Source organism: Anopheles funestus, chromosome 2RL, assembly GCF_943734845.2.
Source record: "Anopheles funestus chromosome 2RL, idAnoFuneDA-416_04, whole genome shotgun sequence".
In the NCBI taxonomy this organism is placed as follows: Eukaryota; Metazoa; Arthropoda; class Insecta; order Diptera; family Culicidae; genus Anopheles; species Anopheles funestus.
The window spans coordinates 60,534,834-60,561,038 of record NC_064598.1 but is presented as its reverse complement, the minus strand read 5'-3'; the positions used below and the strand labels follow the sequence as shown (position 1 = coordinate 60,561,038).

General features: G+C 40.1%; 1 protein-coding gene across 1 annotated transcript; it reads left to right on the top strand.

Annotated features, from left to right (window-relative positions):
• The first annotated feature begins 92 nt into the window (after positions 1-92).
• LOC125762651 (UPF0047 protein YjbQ) lies at positions 93-25,200 on the top strand. Its single transcript, XM_049424997.1, has 5 exons — positions 93-998; positions 3,504-4,626; positions 19,633-19,687; positions 19,944-20,025; positions 20,117-25,200. Exons 2-5 carry the CDS (start codon positions 4,464-4,466, stop codon positions 20,330-20,332), a joined length of 516 nt encoding a protein of 171 aa, XP_049280954.1. The 5' UTR covers positions 93-998; positions 3,504-4,463; the 3' UTR covers positions 20,333-25,200.
• The last annotated feature ends 1,005 nt before the right edge of the window (positions 25,201-26,205 follow it).

Below are 26,205 nucleotides of genomic sequence, written 5' to 3'. Positions count from 1 at the left end.
ATACATTATGTGTTGTTTAAAATTTGGTATAAATTTTACAAAACTTGAAAAAGTTTGAAATTTTTCAAACACAGTTCCGCTATGGCCAACTCAGTTCCGCTGAGTTATTTTGTATGTATTCAATTAGTTATTTTGAATGCGTCCTGGCAGAGTTGATTTTCAATCGGTCGAGAAAAGAATAGATTTAGTTGCTGAATACTTTAACTGCAAATTCAAAAATGTCAAGAGTTTTGTTATTTTCGAACTATATAGTTCGAAATCTCGGTAGAGTATCTGTTGTTCTCGCTCTACATTGTCCTGTCTCGCTTTAACGTGTCTGAAAACTATGGGAAAACTGGTACCCAGAACAGACTATGGAGTTCCAAAATTTGGCCATAATGCAGCGCACAATGACAGCAGTCGTTCAGTCGTTGTCAATAAAAAAACATATTAAAAGGCCTCGATTACATTACGGCATCACCGACGAAGTTAGCGTGTCAAGTTACGTTTTGACAACTATTAGGCGAAAAAATATGAACTCGGAGCAAATTTCAGCGTTTGTGGAAATTGCAGAAGCTGATCAACTTATTTTCGGTACCTATCGGTGCACAGGCGAGTGAGGAAGCAGGAAGCAACATCTGTGTGTGGGCGCAAGGTTACCGCTAAAGAGATCGCGTGCAGGATTTCAGGATATAGCACACGCGCGCCTGATAAAGAAAGGGAGCGAAAATGTGCGGCACAATCGTGTGAAAAGGAAGTAGAGTGGACTAGCAGAGGCAAAAGAGAGATGCTACACAGGCAGGATAACGCGACCGAGATGGATTTTGTGTCGAAGCCCACGGAAAGGCCCGCCCGTGGATGAGCGAAAAAGAGAGGCGAAAAAGATAGGGTAGCTCTGGTGGGACCGCAATGAAGAGAAGAGCGCGACAAGCGAAGGAAAAAAGCGGTGGCTCGAAAAAACGGTTCTGAAATTACATAAAACAGAATTGAGTTCAAATCGGTCGTATATCGTAAAAAAGGTACGTTTTCACGTTCAAGAGTGTCGTCCGGCTGTGTGTGGGGAGTATGCGCGTGAGGGAAGAAAATCTGTTACACGCGGTAGTGACACGGACGAGATGGTGGTGCGTATGGAGTTTTATTTTCGCTGGCCAAAACGTATAACCCATCCTGCATGTCGTCATACATAGTTTGATTAGGCGGAATTGTTTAGCAATGTCAGCACAAGGGTTAGCTGTCTCTTAACTCAGCACCGTGTAGATAACGCTGGCTTGTCGGTAAAATGCGGATTGAAAGTGAAGTTGCTTTTGCATGTGGTGACACCCTAAAAAAGGATTTCCTTGACCAACATTACCGATCGACGAGTACACAGCAAGCAGGCTATGGAGTCTGCCGGGCTCAATGACAGTCTCGACGAAGGAAAGGGCTAGAAAGTGGGAGTCATTGTGCAGAGATAGTGCTGCATGGTAATTAATGAAATAGCATTGAACCTGCCGTGGAATAGTACAGTGTGATGTTCATACTTTGCGGAAGAAATGGGTACATTGGTAAAAAAATGTTCTACAAGATGAAAAGCATCTGCATTCCTTGTGCGTGTCTATGTGTGTGTGTGTGTGTGCTCCAGTGCGTGTGTGCTTGAGTGCCCTGAAAGGTTCGGGCGGATCAGTGCGCGAGGATACTTTGTCCGGGGCTTCAAAACAAGGGCAATCAAATCAGCATCGGAATTTGTTGCCCCTTTGTTTGGTGTGCAGCCTTGCTGGAAGCAAATGGTTTGACTTGTATAGAGTGTGTTAAATTTTTGGTTGGCAATCATAGTGGTGTCTACTACCGCAAGCATCTTATGCGTATGATTATGTATGGCTGAAAGCTACCACATGATTGAACGAGAGGGCTTCCTTCCCTACACGGAATAGTGCAGAGAGTGAACGAGAAAGATAACCAGAGCGGATTGGTACAAGAGGAGTGCTAAAAAAGGGAGATCAAAAGAGCATGTGGATCAGTGTGTTTGCGCCGAAGAAAAAATCTAGATAAAACACAGCATGAATGAAAGAGAAACAGTGAAATTGTGCGTGTGTGTGTGTGTGTGTGTGTGTGTGAGTGTGTGTGACAGAGAGAGTGAGAGGGAGAACGAGATACTTAGCCTACTCCTTACAGCAGGAAAAATGTATTACGTTACGGAAGATCCGCGGAGTAGTTTTCATTTCGTGAGATAAACACTTACGCACCTACGGGGTTTACACGCAGTTCGTTATGATTTCTAAGGACATTCAATACATAGCCCTGCTGGTGGTTAACGTACAAGTATTTGCCCAGAAATCGATACTACTTTTGAATGTAAAACGGTGGACAAATGCTGCATAAATATAGTATTAGAATTCCAAATTGAAGGAAACATCCGTGAACATTCGCTGATGTTGTAATATCGGCAATGTACGACATTACCGGATCGGCATTCCGTTAAATAACCTGCATGCGTTTAAGGATCATTTGCAGTAGAAATGATTACGCATGTGTAAATTACGTTACTTTGCTGCTTTCTCCATAGATTGGCTATAGGTATTTCGAACGTTTTAGGTTATACAAAATATCACAACATTCCTGCTAGCACAGAATGTGGGACGAACGCAGCTCTTTTCTGCATATACTGAGAGAACAGAAAGCACTGACTGCTGCTAACAGTTATGTAGCACATCATTTCCTTTTTTTGACATTCCTTGGCATTGCCAATGCTGTACGAGCCTGGCCTGTTCCTGGCCTATTTCTTGTTCACTTTTTCACTACACATAGAGGCATTGGCGTATGATGTTACTATAATTATTCGCGTTTTCCCTTAGCCTTCTTTCGCTGTAATGTACCTTTAGTTTGTAAAAATCACGCAACGAATTTCGAACAACCAACGTAACGTGCGTGCGACCGTTCGTAGGCTATGTTGTGCGTGACTCCGGACGAATCTGCTTACGATACCGGCAAGCAAAAAACTTGAACAGAACAAAGTTATTGTTTGAAAACATCGAGGGATTGGTCTTGGTCGTGGTACTGTGGCCTGATCCACGGCAAAGGTTACAATCACGTGCTGCTAGCCATAGATAGGCACATTAGGTATTGGCATTGAACGTTTAGGTTGTTAGAACTGATGTGCTCAACCACGGGGTTTCCAGGTGATCCAAAGGTGATGGTTGACAAAACCGCCTCCTGAACCGTTTGAAATTCCTCTGCTTCGTTCGTATCATGTACATTGTGTCGCAGTGGGTAAAAAAAGAAATCCGCGTATGACACGATCCGATCCGTTGTAGTGCTAGGTGCTAGCTTCAGCTCATTGTCGCAATGGAGTGTGTCTAGGTGTGTAAACCGCAAGCAAAGGGAAATGATGATTTTCGGGAGATAATGTTCTTGCTTGCATCTCTACGTCGACAGTCAAAGTTGGTTGGCAAATGAATTATTATAAAAAAAAACCTCAAAGAAACTTGCTGAAACGCAGTTATATTAATGCATTAATATTAATCGTTTCGTTTTCTACGCCCAATCAGGTGAATTCGTTCCGAGGCGTGCTGTGTGTTGGTGAGTGAAGTGAAGATAAGCCAACCGTTAGCATAGGATGTGCTAAAGTCAGTGAGCATCTGAGAAGTGTGTTGGAGTGCTGGTTAAACGAAGAAAGTGATAAGAGATCTGTGCCGCGTTACGGGAAGATGTAAAGCACAGCACATATTTGTGCGCTAGTGGTTTGTGGTTCAGCTATAAAACATACGAGGCAACAACAGCACACGAGCCGCCGAAACTAACCGGCTTCGGGTTCTTTCTCCAGTGCAACCCCCCTCTTCCTGCCACACCACTATTGATATCGGTTATTGTATCAACTTCTCGAGGTACGTTGCTGCCCGTCGTCCCCAAAAGTGTGCGCTGAAGGTTACCATTCGTGTTCCGTGTTGTGTGTGCGTGTGTATGATTGTTAATTATAAGTGTATGTGTGTGTAATAGGTTGGTCGGTAGTTGCCATTTCCTGCCTCAAAACGGATCATCCTCGCAAACGGGGCAGCCCTCCTTCATCGGTCACCGACGAGTCCTCGTCCTCGTTAGTCTTGTCAACGTCTGCCGGGGGCCGTGGGGGAGGAGGTGGTAGTGGAGGAGGAGCTGGTGGTGGAGGTGGCGGAAGTGGTGTTGGTGGTGCTGGTAGAGCAAGTGGAAGCGGCACTGGTGCATCGGGTGGAGCAGCAGCAGTAGTAGTTACAGAAGGTGGTGGCAGAAGCAAGGGAAGAAAAGGAAGTGTAATCGGTGGTGGTGGTGGCGGTGGCCGTGGTGGTGGTGGTGCTGGTGGAAGTGTTGGTGGCGGTGACGCAGATCGGAGCAGTGGTGGCGGTAGTTCGGCGGCCAGTCATCGGCATCAATCCGGATACCCTCGTCATCCGCAGCAAACGTCTACGGCGGGCATAAACCCGACAACGGCAACGACCACGACTACGACGGGCTCATCATATGAGAAGACCAATAACATGGCTTCATCAAATCACCGCGGTATACAGATTGGTTCCGCCTGGTTTCAACGCAAGATCAACCTACGGCCGCAACACCGTGGCATTCATCTGGTGACGGAGGAGATCCTACGGCAGATGCCAGAGCTGGGTCAATTTTCTGTCGGATTATGTCATGTTCAAAGTAAGTGTGTGCACTTCAATACCTGTGGCTATACAATGGTACGCTATAATTGTGTCCGTAACACGATAACATTGTTGCATATCTGCGAAAATGCGTTTGTAGCAAACGGTTTGCTGAAGTCTCTCAAACAACTGACAGAACATTGATTTAAGTTATTATATAGAGCAGTGGTCCCCAACCTATGGTCCGCGAACCACTTGTGGTCCGTGGCTTAAGTAAAAGTGGTTCACGGAAGAATTTTTCGGTCGTTGGACCGATTATTTTAACACTTTCTGTTTACCATTGCAAGCGTTTTTACGTGACGAAATCATTCTACACTTCTTGATGTGTCAGATTGTGGCCAATTATAATTTTTGCTATTGTTTTAGTTAAAAATCGCCTTAACAGCGATATACACATACATACATACATTACGAGTCCGTTCATAGACAGTACATGTAGGCCGCGATATACTTATGTCGAACAAAAAGTGGTCCGCGGTACTAAAAAGGTTGGAGAGCACTGATATAGAGTATAAACTACGTTGTACATGAACAGCTTGTCGAGTATGCTGATATCGTTCTGCAAAAGATCTCATGTACATACATCATAATTTCATAATTCCACCCCAACTTTTGTCATCCTAAATTTAGGAAGTTATTAACCCATACAGTCAAACAAATGACCTGATTCCAGCGATTTTTTATAACAGTTCATTGCCACCTTGCATCCAGTAGTGTGTCTACTTTTGTAGCAATATTTTCGGGCAACTGCTGAACTAGGTACCTGAAAATTAATTTTAAATGATTTCTTCGTATAACGAGCAATTATAAATATCTGTAAAATACCCCTTTCAACGAGCAAAATCTCTGCTGATTTATAAAGATATCGAACCATTGAAGTTAAGCCTGATATGGAGTTTCTAAGATTAATGCCCACCAAAGAACCAATCGTTAATGGACTTGACCAATAGTTTATGATTTGGAAAACAATAACATTGAAGAGCTTCCAAAGACCACATGGAAGACACATGGAAGACCCATCTCCCGAAGAATTTATGGAGTTACTAATGTCAAGGAAAAAGTTTCTGCAGCGGAAAATAACACAAATCCTTAATCAACGTAGCATTACAAGGTTTTTTCTTCATATGCTAATAAACATAATCCTGCACCTACAGTGGCTGCTTGAGACAAATTTTATTTCTTATTTGTGGTTCTTTATTAAGACAAGAACAAAATAATTTTCCAAATGTCCGTCACGAGCATGGATTACGTGCAACGATCAAAAATAAATTAGGAGAATACATGAACATAACTTTTTCATTTCATATCTGTTTGATAAAGAAATTGTATGGCCTTTGATTGAGCCTCACCGTGGAGTGGAATGGAATATTGCACTTTCGAATAGCATTCGTAATAAGCGCACAGTAGCTGCGTTGTGGTTGGTAATTATACTGAACCATACCGGTTTATTATTATGAACCATTTAGTTAGGATGTATAAGATATTTCATGCGCATATTTAGAAATGGTTGCATATTTTATCGCGCCTCAATAGACATTTTTATTTAAAAGTTATGTTGTGAAGGAACGATGTTGGATACACTTCTTCTCACCTGAGCTACATTGCACCCAATCAGTGCATCTTGAGAATGAGTCTGCTAAGCGCATGGTTCATTGGTAGTGCATCGCGAAACTGAACAAAGTCGCGGCTTAAGCATCACTCGCTCTCTGTCTCTCTCTCTCTCTCTCTACCTCGTCTTTTTGGTTGAGTGCGGCTCAACTCCTTTCCCTTCGATAATGATACGGCACTTATCGTGTGCCTGGTACGTAGCAGGATATGGCTAATTGCAAAATGTGCTGATAATTAAAACCGATAAACAGCAAACTATTTGAAATATGTCTTGATTACTTACTTAGCTCCACGCCGTGATCGAAGGAGAGGTGCTGTAAAGTAGACGTTTGAACGCTTTTCTTACCTACAAGGCGCGCTTCTCACTAAGCAAAGGAAATCGTTTTTCACTCGGACCCCAGACATAGCCCACATTGGAATGAACGTACGTAGAGGCTTCTGGCACTGTGAAGTGTATGGCACCTTTATTGCAATGCTTCGTTACGTTGCGCCCGTTTGGACTGCACTTTGTTGCATTGACCATGTCCAAGGAACGGGGAAAAAAGGGCTGAGTGTGGTTTCTTTTTTTTTTTGCTGGACAGATTGCAAGTAGTCATTCGTATCCGATTCAAACGGTGATAGGTTTAATGGTTGACATTTCCTTGAACCGTCTCCGGCCTGGTTGGCACGGTCGGTTTCGGTTGCGTGACCGAGTGTCATCGTCATTTTTGCCAGACCTGCTGTTCCATGTGGTTGCCCGAAGACGCGCATCCGCAACCCCGTTGGTGAGCTAATTTTGAATTATTTACCGACTTTTTGCGGTGTACGCTTAACGAGGAGCATGATGAAGCAACTTGCGGATGGTAAAATGAATGTAGGCAACGAAAGTGCAAACGCAGCTCTTATCGCTTAACGACAGAAAGTGGGCGACCGTTGAATTTATGTGGTGAAGTATTGCATTTGATTGATTTTATTCTTCTGATTGATTGAGCTTTGTACAAATATAGGGCTTGCCTCGTATTGTGTGATATATGATATACTATCATGCAGTTGAGAATCATTATTTTTATATTTAAAACGAAACGAATCTTAATTTGTGTTTTTCTCTTTGCCTTCTTTAGTTTGCTTGACTTGTGCAATGGCAACATGTGACTTTATGTGAATTTTGACCAAATATAAAACCAGTTTTTTATACTTATCTAACCCTGAGTAAAAATGCTATATAAAAATTATTTTTGTATATTAAATTTTAAAATATTGTATTTTCTATTATATTAAGCAAAACAAAACGATGAAAAATGTATTAAAATTATTTTCTAGTAAGCTATATATTATGACAACATATTTCTTTTGATAATATTGCACAAGCTGTTATGCTGAAAAAAAATTGAATATTTTAGTTTCAGGTAGTTGGGTTACAGTAAATACAATAATTTTAAAAATTAAAAGAAACGTAACGTAAAAAAACTATGTATTCTCTGTATTTATCGAATCTTTTTTTGTTGTTGTAAAATTATGTATATTTTGATTTGATTTTTTAACGTTATGTTCTTCAATAATGTGCAGTGGGTATAACTGGATGGTTTTAATTAATCCTTTTTTGAAAAAAAAATTGTTTATAAAAATATGAAAAAGGGTTGTGTGAATGATTATAAATTTCAATACTAGAAATTATACATTCAAACTTTACTTATAGAAAAGCGTCATGCGTTCCTGATACAATACGAAAACACTTCTATGAGCTAATATAGGAAGGACATTTACGTATAATGGAATACAACTACCGTACCAGTCATTGATTTGCGAAGTGAATTGCAATACACAAGAGCATGAACTTGACAGGTGCATTATGTGAAAATATCGAAGCAAATGGTACGTGTATACTGACGGGAGATCCTCATATAATAGTTTGTGTATTTTCAATACCCAGCATCTCTTACGATCGAAAGCATCGGGGTTGGTGCTGTTGCTCGGTGACACGTAGGCGCACATGAATAAAAAATATTCCGCAGATATAAATCTAAATTATGAGAAAGAAAATGTGGTGCGGTCTTCGAAACCGTGAAATGATGCTGTGCTAGGAACGAAAATGCTTTGGCTTTTTGTTGGTTTTCGATGGCTTTGCCACATCTGTGTATCCGGTTTTTGTTTATATTTTTTCTTTTAGAAAACCATCCACCCAGGGTAAAACAAATACTTCAATAAAACGCACGTTTACTTCAGAATATAAACTTCCCCTAATGGAGGTGTAGACGACTGATCATGCAATTATTGAAACTAATATCTTGCAAAGATTTGCCATTCTAAGGCTAATTTATTTTCATAATTTTAATTATGAATATAATAAATTATTTTATTTTGCTTATTAAGAACAGCCAGACCATATCAAGGTAAAGAATTATTTATGTTACCAATAATTTACACGATTGTTTGACAACAATATAATCTTAGCTAATTAATGTATAGATTGCACCAGGGGTGATAGTTTGCAAGCAATGTTTGGGAAATATTGACTCGATAGTTTAAACGAATATTTTTTTTTATATTACGACACATGTATGCAAGATACTCCGGAATCGATCGGCCTACAAACGCCTGGGCGCGTACTTTATTTTGGCCATGTGTACGTACATTTTTCATACATCAATAATAACGTCCAATTTCCGTCTCACTCACTCTCTCTCTCACTCTCTCTCGTACTCCTTTTCACACCGTTGGTTTGCGTTATCCTTCAAATGGGTAAGCCATGCTTCGAAGCGCTCTAATTCAGGACACAATATCGACCACTCAACCTAGCGCGCGTACCGTGCGGATGTGTGCTGACGATGCGAGAGGGGCTTTTTTCATCTTCAACGGTTGGTTGGAAATGAAATAGTGCTTTTGGCAGTGAATATTGTTATTGAATAATATCCTTCCTGTATAACGAGCAAGGTTCCGTTAGTGGTGGATTGGACATGCATGTTGCCAACTAATGCTGCCTGGTTTGCAGGTGCCGCACGGGTGCTGAAGCTTATCTTTAATTAACAAACAAAAAAGTAACGCTAGTATGCTTGTCGACATGTGCATCACATGTTTACTCCCAACAGCGTAAATGCGTTTTTTTTAAATAATTTTTTTAAGTCATTTCGCGAATATACATCCTTCCTCTCGGAGCAAATGCATAGGCGAGCTAAATTAAATTCTGTCAGGGAATTTGTTTCCGGTTTTTAGTGTTCTTTTTTCCGCAATTGTCTCTAGCCAGTGAAAGAATACTAAGCGACACAAAGCGTGACTGACCGCATGGAAAATGAACGTTCCCTTGTGGAAATGGGGTTGGGAGTACCCAAGGCATGGTAGCTAGTTTGCGCCAATCACGTAAGAAGTTGTAGCTGGAAAGCGGTGGAAGGCAGCAGCTTCAATAGGTCGTTCCCATTTATGCTGCAGCATGCTACCGGATCATCGCCAATGCCGAGGAAAATGCCGAACGCGGTCAGATAGAACGCGGGGAAACTGGTAAAATTTCGTGTCCATGACCTGACTAAAGTAATCGTAGCGGTGTATAGTAGGTTGTCTTGTACATTGCTGGTTCTATGTGTATATGTTTGCAGTTTCACTCTCATGCATCGGTTGTTTACGCTATGTTGTGTTGTAATGATGGTTGCACATCGTGAGCGTGCTGAAGATTATTGGCGTATTTCTAGGGAGTACACTTTGCTGCGTGGAGATAACTGCTCTCGAAACTTTTGCAACGGTACCGAGAAGAGAAAACAGATCCTAGGTGTGTTTTGTATTTTTTGCTCTCTTTTTTCACATCGGGAAAACGGTGGAAGCTGACGATGGGACCCCGTTTGTAACGACAATGGTACAATATCGAATGGCTACTCAATTAACTCATCAACGCTTGCCTGCTGGGCCCCGGGGTAAATCATTTTAAGCTACTGTTGCAGCACAATCTTAACGTGGGGATAAAAGTATTTCGCAAAGTCTTCACGATGTTGTTATCCAATAACATCCTGTCACGGAATGCTTCAATTAGTTCCCCGGTGTGATCATAGAGCAACCCGGAGAAATGGTGATGCGCCCCCAATGTGTGTAGGATGGCTGTTTGCATGCCAGAATGAGATAACACTCAACATGTGTGAAGACGGCAGAAAGGCACTGGAGAATCCGAGAGACACGTTGAGAAAAATATCGCCTATGCGAAGGACGATGAGAGGAAATATGTTATTTTATTTATGCTGAGCTGAGAGAATGTTTTTCCACTGAGAAGTAGAGTATAGTTGGAATATGGAGAACGTGGGGAAAAAGAGATAGATTAAATCTGGGGAAGAAATATATCCCTTTTTTTGGGCTCCATTTCTGCCGAGGTCTGTTTCTATATTAGCCCATACATTCAGCACAAGAGGTTCAGAATGGATTTTGCAGGATATTCAGACAATTCGCAGCTCAGCACAATCCTATGAGGTGGTGAGTTATTTTTGAGATGCTTGTTCGTAGCTCATATCGGGTGTGTTTTGTCTTCACCTTCGAACAAATCAGTGTGATAAAATATTCAAATTGATTTTAATAGGTGATATTTGTCGGAAGGGTTTTGAAGATTATTTATGATAATCGAATTTTTAAGTGAAATTTTCTATCGCAATTTTTTATCCCATTCCTCGCCATTCGAGCACCATCGTTCCATTTCGTTTATGTGCAACCACTGGCTAAACAATGCGTGTGTTTGACTGAAAAGAGTACATATGATTGTAAGCGGGAACACAGCAGTATTGCAGCACGATGAACAGCGCCTATACAAACAGTATCAGCTTTCATGTCGCAACCGCACATCTATGACACTATCCCGGCAGTGGCCACTTCCGCCTGAAGGAAGCAGTGAATTTGTGTCTATGAGTTCGCCCATGAATAAGGCGACAGGGGCAAAATTGCGTACAAAGCATAACGACGCGAAGAGAACTCTTCTTGCCTGCACGTTTCGCGGAAGAATCTCACAGTCGGTTGAAGCGAAATAGTATCTATCCCCTTTTGTGATACGGAACGGTTTGCCTAGGTAGCGTGTAGGCATTCGTAGAATGTAAAGAATCATGAATGAATGAATGAAAAGCCCTTGCAAGTAGCTAGAAGAAGGTGCCACAGCGATATAGGACGGTAGAATCGACACTGGGACGATACATGCGGACGTGAAATTTTCCGCTTCCCGTGGGTTTCTTCTATTCACGCAATTAACCACGCAAATGCACCTTTAAGTGTGTGTGCACGTGTTGGTCAAGTGAAACGAGTGTGTTGTAAACAACTTCCTTTCCCCTTTACATTGTCGTTTTGCACATTTATGCCGTCTGTCTTTGCAATGCAATACACCGTGTTCATTGCGATGTAGCAGTTAACGTATAAGAGCTGTTTTTACTATTGAACAGGTATCGCATTTTTACGTGAATAATAAGTTGTTTTTTTTTTCATAATAAAGTAAGTTTAACATCATATAAGTGGTATAAACAAAAATGAAATAAGTTATACAAGTATTGATGAAACCAACGTAAAGGAGTGAAATGCTGATACAAAAAGTGTGGATGATGATTACATTTTATTTTTAATTGATTTAATATTATCCTTTAAATGTCCTTCAAATTGTTGAGGGAAAGGCCTTGCAAGCCACTTCCAATACAATCGCAACCAGAAGTCCAAATGAAATTGCGAATCGTATAAACGGATATCGACCCACCCTACGGAACAAGGACAACGATTGGAAACTCGGGACAGAGAACTGCAGATCTGCCTTCAAAGCACCCGGAAGTATCCGCATTCTTTCGGACGAGGTGAGGGCCCGCGGCTTCGGTATATTAGCACTTCAGGAGGTGCGCTGGAAAGGAGTAACGGAACACTCAAAGCGCAGTGATTGCATGATCTTCCAGAGCTGTGCTGAAAAGCATGAACTCGGTACAGAGTTCCTGGTCATAAGGTGCGATGCGAAAGCGAGTGATCGTATGATGGCCGATCAACGAACAAATGTGCAGGTTGGGGGTTCGTGGACGGTTCATCAACCTGAGCATTATTAATGTGCAAAGTCTGCATCTTGGAAGCACCTATGATAATAAGCCCCAATTTTATAAGCAGTTGGAGGAGTGCTCGCTACACCTTCTTCCAGCACGCACCTCGCTGCAGCTAAACCTGGAGATCTCCACAGCAGACATTGCCAATTCGCCCATGTTCTCATCCATGGAAGGTACTACTCGTATAACATAGATCGACAAGCAGATTGACAAACGAGTTGAGACAAGCTGATGTGACGAGAGAATTCGCGACCGCGCTTGAGGAAGCGCTGTCGTAGGACACTATTTTCGGGGTGATGTGTCTCAATGCCATGCTCGTGAAAGGAGATATCATGGCGGATGAGCGAACGGAACAGATGCAGGAGATACCGAACGAGACGCAGAGGCGAGCCAGCATGATGATGACGAAGTGGCCTCAGCATCTTTAGACGGAGTCATTATTGTCATCAAACAACTGAAATGGAATAAGATAGGCCCTTAGCGGCTTGCCGCCATTTTGCATTGACGCTTGACGGAACAAGCCACCCAAGACAGGAGCGATGCGTTGCGACTTGAATACAATATATAAGTGAGACTTGTTGTGGTCGAATACGATTTTTATTGAAGTTTTCAGTTCTTATACATACTAATTTTCTGATGACAAAATTTGTCAGCACCAAAGTCTTAAGCCTGAATTCCTATCCCTATCGTGGGAACGCCGCGAATCGCCGGACGCCTGGAGCTTCGTGTTACACGTTGCACGCATTTCGTTTATCCGCAGGTTGCTAGGTGTTCCTATTACGGCTTCACGACGGCGTACGCTCGCTCCGCGACACGCATCGTGCGGCTGATCGTTAGGATTTGGGACCAAAAAGAACTACCGGACGAGTGGAAACTGGGTGTCGTACACCTAGTTTACAAGCAGGGCGACAAGGTGAACTGTGATAACTTCCGAGTCATTATAGTCCTGAACGCTAGCTATAAGATCCTGTCCCGAATACTCTTCTGGATTCTTGAGTCCCTTGCCACAGATTTCGTTGGAAACTTCCAAGCTGGATTTGTTGGAGGCAAATCGACCACCGACCAAAGCTTTACTCTAAGCCTCCACGGCTCCTGCAAAAGTTCAAAGCGGTCTACGGCACCATAGATTGGACCGAACTTCAGTAGTATCGATTCCCAGGGAAGCTGGTACGGCTGTTGAAGGCCACTATGGACGGGGTGCAGTGCAAGGTGAGAATGTCGAACATGCTGTCCGAATTGTTTGAATCTCACCGGTGCCTAAGACAAGGGGATGGACTTTTCAGTTTGCTGTTAAACAACGCTCTGGAAGGGGTCATGCGAAGCGATATCCGGGGCACGATTCCCACCCGTTCCCTCGAATTTTTTGGCTTCGCATACATCCTACTGAAACGCGAGACCGAAAGTCTCGGATTGTATTGGAATAAGGATCAATGTGACGAAGACATAGTACCAGCTTTCCGAAGGCTCTGACCATGATACTATCAGTTGACGGCGATGGTCTCGAGATGGTAGAGAAGTTCTGCTACCTTGGTACGATCGTACCTTCGGACAACATCATGAGCAGTGAAGTCCTAACGCGCATTATTCAGGGAAATCGTGCCTATTACGGGCTTCACAAACTCCTGCGATCCAGAAGGTTCCACCAACACACGAAATGCACGATATATCGCACACTGATACGTCCGGAAGTCCTCTACGTGTACGCTTCCTGGACTTTGCTAACGGAGGATGCCAATGCACTCGCTATTTTCGAACGACGGGTGCTAAGGACTATCTTTGGCGGTGTGTGGAGAAGGAGAATGAACCACGAGCTAGCTGAGCTATTTGGCGGTGCAGATATCCTGACGGTGGTCAAAGCCGGAAGGATACGATGGCTGGGGTTCGTAATGAGGATGTCGAACTCATGTCCCACCAGGAAAGTGCTCGTGAGTGACCCGTTCGGCACGAGACGTAGAGGAACACAGCAAGCTCGTTCGCTGGATCAGGTGGAGTCGAATGAAGATCGAATGCAGTCGTAGATGAAGGACTGCAGCCCTAGACCGAGTTTCCTCGCGACGTGCTCGACCATGAGCATGCCAAGAAGAAAATTATTCTTTAAAACACTGCGATTCATTATAAAATATCACCTTTATTTGAATTTAAGTGGAATGAAATACCATAAAATTATGGTCATACATCATACATTAATGTTCATTAATTAGACAACTTTATATTAATTTTGATTTTTTTTAATTTACGTATAAATATTGCTACTCATTGGATATTGTTGTAAAGAAATGGATGCATGAAATAATCAGGCACCATATAATGATTCTTTGGTGATAATGAAAATGCCTTCCAGCTCATGATTAAAATTGACCGTTCAATCATGAAAAGCATAGCTCTTGTTTTATGTTCTCAAATTTGCCAACAGCGATGTAACGTAACGCAAAGAAGTAAGTTGATAATTTTAAAAGGAAAATAAATGAACAGTTGCTTCTGCTTGTAGCGACATTATTTTATGTTTTAGCTTACGTTCAGATAAAAAATTATGATTATTTCATTTGTTTGATAATTGGGATGTGATTATTGTGTGAATTATTGTCTTGTTTATATCAGATCTTCTAATGTTTGTTTCCAGCGGACAAAACAGCTAGGCAACATATCTGCTGTCGCACTGTAAGAAAAAACATTTTTTAAAAGATTATTCAGGTTTCAAGTTTGTTTTTGTTAATAAAACAATCTTTTTATTTTGTGATTACTTGATCACATAGAATACATTAAACATTCAAAATTAAGCTAACGAGATTGCTAACGATATGCTTTTTGAAATAGTTTATTTTATGTCATAAAATGAATTATATTCTACACAAGTTTTGTTTGTTTATGGTAATTGCTAAAATATTTAATGTACAGCAAAATATTTAATGCCATCAGATGGCCAAATTTTCTCATTTTCATTTCTCTTACACTGTATTACTCATTACACTGTATGAATATACGAGAACATGATGCACGTACGATAGTTAACAGATCTGTCGACTCGAACCAGGCAATGGAAATTAATGCTTTAAAGCAGGATTGGCAAATCCACGCGCGCGGGTTAAATCCAACTAGACAGTTTATATGATCCTGTCCGAGAGAAAATGTTAGCATGGCTCACAAAAAAAACTCAACGACGTCACCATGACATCACTTTATTTATGAATTAACGTCGACACCAAATGTGTCTTATCTTTTTACTCTCTTTTTTTAATTTTTTTTTCAAATGATCGCTTAATTCTTTTTAAATCTTCCCAGGCAATTCTTGGGAAATCATCAGAATGCTTACCGAGATTGATTGTAAAATCTAGAACGCATGCGGTAATTAAGGCAAAGATATAACGTTTCAAAATGGACTTCCGCATTGTTTGTAGGCTTAATGTGGAAATATGAATACGTTCACTATTAGGACTTGACAGAAGCAGGAAGCTAGGAAAATATTTTTAAGTATGTTGTTGCTACGGTTTTATAGCATCACCTTATTCATATGCTTAAAAATTTTGCTTCATATGCCTTAAAAAAGATTACATTTTTTTACTATCAGGCCTCTTTCGTGAAAAGCGTGCTGACCCCTGCTTTAAAGAATACAACAGATACATGCATTTTTTTATTTTTATTCTGAAGCAACTGAGCAATATGATACGGGGTGACCAGTAAATTCGAAAAATATAATGAAAAATTATTCTTAGAGTAGTACATCATCATCATCGATTTATTGTGTTCAGCATGTACTTGTTGCAATGAATCATTAGGATTCATTGGAACATTGGTGAAGCAAGCAAATAGCACCTGAGAAAAATAAATGTAAATCTATTTCCTATGAAATAGAGCTATGTCAGTGGCGGAGCTATGTCAAATCATGTCTGAAAGAAAACTAAATAAACTAACTCTATGAATGATTTTTTTGTTATATTATAACAGTTATATATTTCGAATAAAGTGCGAGTAAAATTGTTTTGTAAAAATTAATTTAATAGTTGATGTATGTCCCATACAGCATAATAGAACCGTTTTATTGGGTTCTAGGCTCTTACATAGCGCTCAACAGTTTTGTTAAACATTTAACGACATTTTCTGTACAATTCAAGAAGATGCTGAAAGTGTCTGTCTGACGTATTGAAGATCATTGAAAAAGAGTAACTTATATATCAACAGAACAGATATGTAGATCGTACATATCTGTATGTACAACTACTATTTTCTTTAATTAACTGTAGAATCTAAATTTTAATCTGGCTTCTTATACCTAAGTGATTAGGAGACATTTTAGTCTTCCTCCATTATAATGAAAATTATACCAGGAGGATTCGGTAGTAGGTGTATTCCTTGACCCTTGTTGTCGTATCAGGCACAAAGCCGCTTAGTTTTCTTGGCCTACTGCAGGTTGTCATTATTGCGGTTCCTTAATCGTCCTTCCAGACGTATGGGACAAAAAATTCTTCTGAGCACCTTCATACATACTTATTATCACGCGGGTCGCCACTTCTTTGTTATAATAAATAAAAACTTTTAATACAACTTATTAGTTTTCGCATGAGTATATTCAGCAACTCCTACGAAGCCATATGCCAAAAATTTGTTCCTAACTCTCGCTTTTTATAGTCCTAACTAGTGATGAGAATTCCGTTCCGAACCTACTAGGTTCGTTCCGTTCCTTGAATGGAACGAACGCACCCAGGTTCAAAGAAAACCACGAAGTAGGTTTTTTGCATCTACAATTTTTACTTCTTTGTTCTTGTTCAGAACTGTTTAGCCGTTTATTTTGGAACGAAATCAACGCTGGAAGTAGCAAAGCAAGTTCAAAATATTGTTCAACTGTTATGAAACACACACTCAACCTGTGCATATGGCTTTCAGGGAAAAAAGTCATTGATAATACAGGGGCCCCGGCTGTCCATATAATTCTTTGGAAAACGTTCGTTCTCGATTTAAAGGGGCTCCTGCTATCTTTAACTGCACTGGAGAATATAGCAAGATGGGAACAAATTGGTAAACTAGCCGGCCATCCACATGGTCCCGGCTATCCATATGATTCCTTAGAGAAGGTTTGTTCTGGGTTTTAAAGGGGCCCCTGGTGTTCGAGTTGCAGGCTGATGTGCAGCTTGATGTGATGACGGTTGTTTGAATTGCAATACGGCTTCAGTTATGAATAAAAAAAATATTCAAAAATTCCATTGTAGTAGGTTCGGCGAACCTTCCAGGTTCGTTCCGTTCCTTATTGAAAAGAAGCTGGTTCCGTTCCGTTCCTAAAAAAGGAACTTTCTTATCGCTAGTCCTAAGCAATGCTGTTCAAGCTTCTCGGAAGCCCTGAGCGAAATGGTAGATGTGGCCCCAAAACTAAGGATGGTCGCACTGTTAATAAACTTAAATCATCGAGCGTTATTTTGCATTGGTCCACTGATCGTAGGAAGCCAAAATTTGAAAATACCGACCGGGGGTGAACTGATTTCAAACATGGGGATGGGTGGAGTCATTTTTGGAGGCCATAACTGCCACTCCTCGGGGTCCTAAAACTACGCTGATGGTGGGGGCGCAAGCAGCTTCTTAGTTTGCGTACCGCTTAATCCGCCAGAACCAATTCGTTTGGTGCTTGAGCTCGGGGGCCCTTCAAGCCGGGGGGCCTACGCAGCCGCTTGGTTCGTTCAAAAGGAAAATACGATCCTGATTCTAACCGACGACTCGTATCTCTTCCTTTATCCGGTGAGGGGAACATTCATTGCTGTGGGATAGCTCGGATACTGTTGCATTCCACGACGGTAACTTCCGTTGTGGTGATCGCAATGTTGGGGGAATTTTGCAGCTACCGCGGATGTCTTCTAGACGCTCGCTTCCGGTAGAAGAAGGGTATATGCATTCTCCAATGATCTTTCTCGATATGTGTAGAATTTTCGAAGGGGCAGCTCACAGAGTTGGGATCTCAGGTGTCCATATGAAAATGTGTTCTTCTCGCCGCTTTGGGATGGAATTCACCCCGTTACGCCAACGACGTTCAGACAGCTTACAGCTGCTCCACAAAGCAAATTTCTAATATCTAATGTTTAAGACCTTGTTGGATTGATTAGCTCACTAATATTGTTTTGCTCGCAGCATTTTTCGCACAGAATTGTCCGTTGAAACCTTGCATTGGGGCATGCAAAATTATTTTTTGTCGTTCGCCTGCCATGTTGTACCGATTGCTTCTCGCGGAAAGTAAGAGCTATGGTTAACAAACCAGGATCGCTGTAGTAAGAAATCTTGTGCTGCCAGATTCTGAATTTTTCATTCAAACACTTATGCAACGGTTTTGTATGAGTAAATATAGAAAATTTGATTATCGAATCAGATAAGAAAAATGCTCCCATTTTTCAATAAATAAAGTTCCTAAAATCCAGCAGCTAGTCGTCCATGTGTGATTCAATGTTGAAATCGGGTACTTAAGGGAATTAGCTGGTATTTGATGCTAATGGGAAAATGTATCGAATCGGTCTATTTGGGCTACCAAATATGTGTCGGTACAGTAATGCCATTTAGAATCTTTAAAACACTCAATTAGTTGATTGCTGGCGGTAGTATGTGTGAACAGACCTTGCGATTCGAAACCAAGGCGTTCGGTTACAAATTGACACAACATTATTAGTGCGCAATTTGTAGGATCTTGCATGGTGGAACTATTCGTACGCTAATCTATTAATCGGCATGAACAGTGCATCATGACAAAACGGACATACACACGCGACGCTGCAAAAATAGGCCAGCTGAGGACGACATGCAAGGAGCGTTCCTTGCTGGTTGCTCACGATATATTTCCACCTTAAAGTAAAACCTACGCCGGAAGTCTTGTAGTGTTGCACAATAAATTTATAACATTACAGCTAACACAGAAACCGATCACGACAGTTTAGGTTTACTTCTCATGTGATCGTTAACAAGCTGCTTCGTTGTTACTTCCTCACATTGGTCAAAGTGAAGTAAACAATGATAAGATGCACTGAATTGTAATCAAACAAATACTTTTAAAGCTTTCAATGTACGGTTTGTTTCATAATCTTACTTCGTATTGCTATTTTGACTTTGTAAAAAACACTATTTTGTATAAAAAAGGCGCTATAAGTGAAAGACGCAGTTAAACTAACAGCAACCATAAAACATATCATACATGTAAATTCGTATATTTTCATTTTTTATTTTAGACATATTTTATGCAATACATCCATAATTCATGAGTAAATAATTCCTCATGAAAGATATGGTTTATATTTATAACACAATATTTTTTATAATCAGTCAATTAAATAATTTCTAGCAATACGGCAAGCAGTTCTTTATGAATAAAAATATTAAAATTTAAAAAATTAAATTAATTAAAACACCTTTTTTATTTCCTTTTCCAGTCCTTCATACATCCGCCAGTTTAGCATTAAATGAAAGCTGGGATCCAGATGTCCGGTAAGTGGAGCCTTTAAACAGCTGCTGCAATGTAAAATATAAGGCAACGATGATTTAGCTTAGTTTTTTGTTTGTTCAGCTTCAATACTTTAAAATTTTATTTAACTTCTCTTGTATCTACTTATACTTTCTGTATCATCTGTATGTTTATATTTGTATTGCTACAGCTACGGGGAAGTTTTTTTTTTATTCATAAAGAACGGCCTGGAACGGGGAAGTTTGATGATTATACAATTAATGCGTATTTTTCTTTTAGGGATGATATGGAAATGATGTTGAACAAAATAGTGCCCGAAGGCCTACAATACAGGCATTCATGCGAAGGTCCAGATGATATGGTATATATTTAGTTTTGTTTTTATCAAGCTTGCAGGCGACCTAATCCCACATCCATAATAATGCTCGTTTGCATTCGCATTTATTTTGCAGCCTGCTCACGTAAAAGCCTGCTTCCTTGGAAGTTCACTGACAATCCCAATCACCGACGGCAAGTTGTCACTCGGTACGTGGCAGGGTGTTTGGCTGTGCGAACATCGGGACCACGCAGGCTCCCGGAAGCTGGTGATAACGCTGTCCGGTTGTCCGCGAGACTCGGCCCGAAGTCCCCTTTCGCCCGTGTCACCAATTGCCTCTACCTCCAGTTAGGGACGGCCGCGCTCTGCCCGCGATAGTCGGTAATCGTGGGTTAGAGCGGCTTTCTGCTGTAAGGTCAACAATTGTTCAACTGCAACAACAACAACAACAACAACAACATCAACAGCAATTTTAACCAAAACAACAACAGCAACCACAGCAAGAAATACTACTAATGCTACCAGTAATGCTACTACTACTACTACCATTATTAAACTAAATAATAATGCTACTTACGACACTACTTTTACTACTACAACTACTACTACTATCACTACTTCTAAAACTATAACGGTATCAAATTGTAATGATTGCGAATCTGTTTGAAAGGTGTTGAACGTACAAGCAATTCCAAAAAGCGAGAGAGAAGGTTAAGAAGCAACACTTAACAGCTAACAAAATATTAAACAAAAGTAAAAACTATACACACCATCAAACACCTTTGCTAATCGCTTTTCGTGGATGATAAGCGAAAGATCCAGCAGCATGATCAATTGATTTGATCATGCAAAGTCGATGTTAGCCATGTCCAGTTGGAAATAGTGAAATGGAAGAAATGGTAAAAAGGCAAATAAATATCTAGCAAAACGAATTAATTACAACAGGTTGGTGGGTAGTGGTACGCGGCAACCGGCGATGAATTCAATTGTTAAAGCATTTTAGAAGCGTTACAAATGAACAAAACAAAAAGCAACCTCCTGATGCCGTCACTTTGAACATTGCTACCAACAATAGAACGATAAAGCTCTGATACAAACTTATCCTTCCAGCGGGCGCGCGGAATAGAGGCTCTTGTGCGTAATTATAGACGAATGCAATTGTTACACAAAACTTCAATCCATGAATGTAGCAATCCAGTGAGAAAATAAATAGTAGATGTGCGCAATAAAGGATAGCGAGCGAGCAGGATGAAACAATAGTATGCAGCACGGTCAAATTAAGAACTGAGGAGTATTGTAGGGATATAGGTGTGTTTTCTAAAGTGAAATAATGTGGATACCTTATGTTCTGTTGTTTGATGGATAATTTTTTTCCCCCACATTGTAAATTGCTGCTGGTAAGCGACCACATATGTGCCGATTAGTTGATGAAGCTGTTACAGAATGATCATCGATATGTGTATGATCTTTTGATTTTGGGCCAACACATCCAATTCGTAATGCATTTCGGGGATAATTGTTGCTTCCGTTACGTTTCAATAGTTGCCTTTATATAGTGGTGCCCCTTGTGTTTGGTTTTGGTTTGAGCAGCAAAATCAACTTCAAATCTGTACGTAAATGTTTCATACTCGTTAACGTTGTCAAACATGTTAAGTAAAGCATGCGTAAATGGTAAAAACATTGTGTACGAATAAGGATCTTTTCGTTACGATTGATTGTAATTATATGAAGGACAATAACTCAAATATTATGTTTACAAAATCCATTTCACTTTTCATTTCCAAATAGTTTATATGAGTTGTCATTTCGTCGGTATAGTATGATATAATTGTTAGAAAACGATATGATGAATTGCATGAATGGATGTATGGGTTTGAAGTTGATTTTTTGTTTCGTTACGTATGACCAATGCAACTCTTGCCATGGGAAAGAAAAATAACCAAACGAATAAATTGCAACGGTAAAACAATATGAATGGATGTTTTTTATTGGTGAATGTTATAACGAGAGCGATATGTCAATGAAAAGAAAACAACAATTGTACATAGTGCGAATTTTCACATTTTCTGTGATTCAAATAAAAATTAAAATCTTCATAAGAATGTCTTGATCAAGCCACTCTAAAACAGTAATACCGTCGATTATTGCCACTCGGAAGATGTGTCGCATCTGTTATTTTTTAAAACGATTGTTAATTGCTTTATCTTTACGATTGCATAGACAGAAACATTTATAAATTAGTTACCTAATTTGTTAATGTAGTAAATCGCATAACAGTACAGCTACAGAGAGAATCGTGTAATAGTGTAGGCTTCTACTTTGATGCTCCATCAAGTTCAAGAAAAGACGCATTCTATGGTTCTTCCAAGGAATGATCTGCCCCAGACATATACCAATGCAATAATGAACCCATCGCCGCGGAATGCATTCCTGTTAAATAAGGCATATAAATGTGCACCTTGTTTGTTCGCATCTAAGTTCAGTTAATGCTCATGAATGACAAATACACACAGCTTTCGGTTGAAATATTTTGTTAAAAAATCGCTTTTTTTTTAAAATACCGTTCCGAACCCTATGATGATGGGTTGGGTACTGTTATAGATCAGAGAATTTTGTACGTTTCCTTTAGTGTGTAACAGAACCGATATAAAGAATGTATTTTAAATGTGCTCTTTTGAAATGAAAACAAAAAATGCTCCAACACGATCATTCGTATCTTCTTCTTGTATGATTTAACTTTCTGTGGTGGTCGTTCCATAATACTGCACAATGCATTGTGGTATTATTAAATAAGCAATCTTGATAACCTGCAGAAACGTTTCACGTTTAAATTGGAAGCAGTAGTAAACATCCCATCTTGATGATGGTTTCACGTATCAATATTTTTACACGAACTCTTTCCTTCATTAAACTAACTGCACTGTATAGTGGCATGGGGTAAAGATGGAGGTACAGAAAGTGAAAAAATGTAAAAAAAACAGGCAGCAATAAACTTTAGACAAATGATAAATTCTGGATCAACCGATGAGATACTCGGATTTGGGGATCTTACCGTGACGCATCTAACCTGTCCCCGTTGCTAAAGCGCAGTGGCGCTTTTTTCGGATAAACATCCGCAAAGAAAGGCGTAAGCCAGGGCAATTTTTGAAGCGCAATGTTGGAATACCGTTACTTAAATGAAATTTTCATTAAAATTCATAACCGATCAATCTCCATTTTGTCACGCGTATAAAAGAAACCAGAAATTGAACTTAATAAAACATCAAATAAAAACGGGGCAAACACGTAGGATGAAAATGAAGTAAAACAAAATAAAAAATCTTGGTATGAGCTTTAAACACGAAATAAATATAATAAAGTAATATAACTAACGTTAAACGATTAGATAAAGGCGTGCGCGTATACATTTACTAGCGAACAATTACAGTTTATGAGTTGGAACACTGAGCATCCATCAAACGATGGCTGCCCCGCAGTACAAAGTACACGTTGATAACATACAGTTTTGTAATTTAAAACACAAAAATAATACGTTAAGTTGTTGGACCAAAAACGTCTTATTCGGTGTATAAAAACACTCTTTTACCATGTGGTTGATTTCTGTGTATCATTTCTTTCCGTTGTAATGCACTTCTCCAAAACAGATGCACGGTTCGGTTCATTACTTTAAATGTTAATGCTGTGTAATGTGTTTCACACCTAATTTCACTCTTTACAATCTACTGTGTAATGTGTTATGAACGTGTACCGTAATGCATAGGCAGCGTCTGTGACGTGTTCGGAATCCATTTTACCACGAGCTCGAAGTAAAATGAAAAACATTGTTCCATCTACCCATATAGTGTGGATCGAATAATAACATTAAGGATGTAGTTAAGCAAAAATTAGGCAGTAAACGTATGCGCAGAGCAGAAAACAACAATCTTTTGCAAGGCAATTTAGTTGAATTTTCTAGAACAGAGCAATTATTTAGCATGTAAGCGGAACCGGTGGTACTTTGTAAAGTTATAATATTATTATAGGGTTTGAAAACGATAAATCGGATTGCACCGTAATGAAGACGGCAACTCTACGTGCAGTTGGTGTAGTTGCGTACGCGAGGGTATTATAAATTAGTAAAACAAAAAAAAACCAAACCTTTTGTGTGAGGCCTGAGTTTTGGCGTTATGCGTTTGCAAGCAAAACAAAACCACAAGTATAAGTACGAATAGAACGGTGCCAGTAGTAGGTAGGACACAGATTGGATGGATTTAATTCAGTGCAATGTTGAAATGGCAGTTAGACACAACGAGAGTATCTTCCCCCTCGTTCTTAGACTGGCGCACTGCAGTTTTGTGAGGCAAAGTTTTGTGTGTTCAAACACGTGTTCAATATTTCGCTGAATATAAACCATCGGAAATAGACGTGTGTTGAGTATCACGGTGGGATGGTTTGCAATTATCTAAAAAACAATTCGATTTTTTCGCTCACATCTTTATGCGGAACGGTTTTGATAATTTGGTCATTTTTTTTCTCGACAAATGGGTAGTCCACACGCTGTAATTACAAAGGCTACCTAGAAAGCCTACGAGAAGCCTATTTTATACACATATAAATCGTAAGCATCATTAATCAAAAACGCAAACACAGCGAATGCAGCCCAAGAAGAGGAAGATTGTCTTACGCTACAGAATGAGCTATTCATTTTCATGGCAAAAACAAAATAGAAAGATGTAATGTTGAAGTGCTGTAGTAAACAACCAAAAACAAAACATAAAATACCAAAAGAAATAAATCCGTCAACAAGCAGATCGTAAGATTTGATTAAAGATGAAGATATTTTGTAGTGTTCCCCTTTAATCCCTATCTACACGCGATGGTAACTTCTTGCGAAATGCCTAGAAAAGACGACGACACGCCCGGATCGATAGATTGGATTATTGAAATGAGGAACCCGTTGGATTATACAGCGTGTGTCGGATGTGTCCCCAGTTAGAATATGGCCCACAGTTTGCCCAAAAAACGATCAATCGATCGATCCACGAAACAAATCTATTTCTTCGAATGTTTTCATGCTTTTGCGCTGTAAAATATTGTTGCACCGATAATAAGCGTCGAACCCCCCGGGGTAGGGGGATAGAAATGGAGCAGTTAGGCAAGCGGAGTTTGTTGGTAGAGGGAGTATATCAATAAATACAGGAAAGCAGATTTATGATGCGTAATATGCAAAGAATGTAAAAATGAAGAGAGAAAACAAACGAGCAAACCATTATTTTGTATACTACTTGATACGCGCGCAAGCAAAATGCAAAATTTCCGCCCTACTGTACTGAGATTAAGCACACAATAGCTCTTATATCCGATCGCTGTTTATACTCAGTCACCACGCAAATTGCACACAGACACCCACCATACATACACACACACACACATGCATAATGTGCAACAAGATTGCAGCCGGAAAGGTCATCTCGAATGTGGCAGACCAATGAAAATGGGATTGCTGGAACAAACGGACCACTGCATATTTTGCAATGTCCGCTTAGCGATCTGGCGATATAGTGTCGCAGGATAAGATTCTTCACACCAAAGCACATACCGTAAACACACCACAAACACACCGCTCGTCGAGCCAATGAAAGCCAACACGTCCAAAGGTAGCAAAAAAACAAACGTGTTTTCTTCGGAATTTTCTTTCTATAGAAAGCATAAGGCGCAACTATTTTGCGTAACGTGGGAGAGATGATTGTAGCGAATGTCACAGAATCACAAGGATAGAATCAAATTGCAGTAGTGAAATCAAAGGTTAGGAAATGAAACAACGAGCTAATAGTTGAATGTGGTCGAGAAGTATTGAGTGGTGTTGTAAAGCTAGCTACACGTTTGTGCAGCTCGCAGCTCGAACTATAAAATCATACAAATAAGTTGTATTTTCTTTTTTTTTTTCGTTGCTTATTTGCGATTCCTCATAGAGCATATAATGTTGAGCATGGTTTAACCATTTCACAGAAGAATTTAATGTTAATTTGTTTGTGTAGTTAAATTATTCATTTAGTTCCCTTTTCCGTTTTCTTCTATGGATCTGCAATCTTTGTCGGCTTTGATTTGCCATATTCAAGAATGGTTGACCGATTTGGTGGCTTAAGTTACTCATAGCCGCACTGTCACGTTAACACGCTAGAGCTGTTGCTGGTTATACACGAGCTATGGTTTTAGTGTTTTAAGTAAATTAATCATTTCATGCTC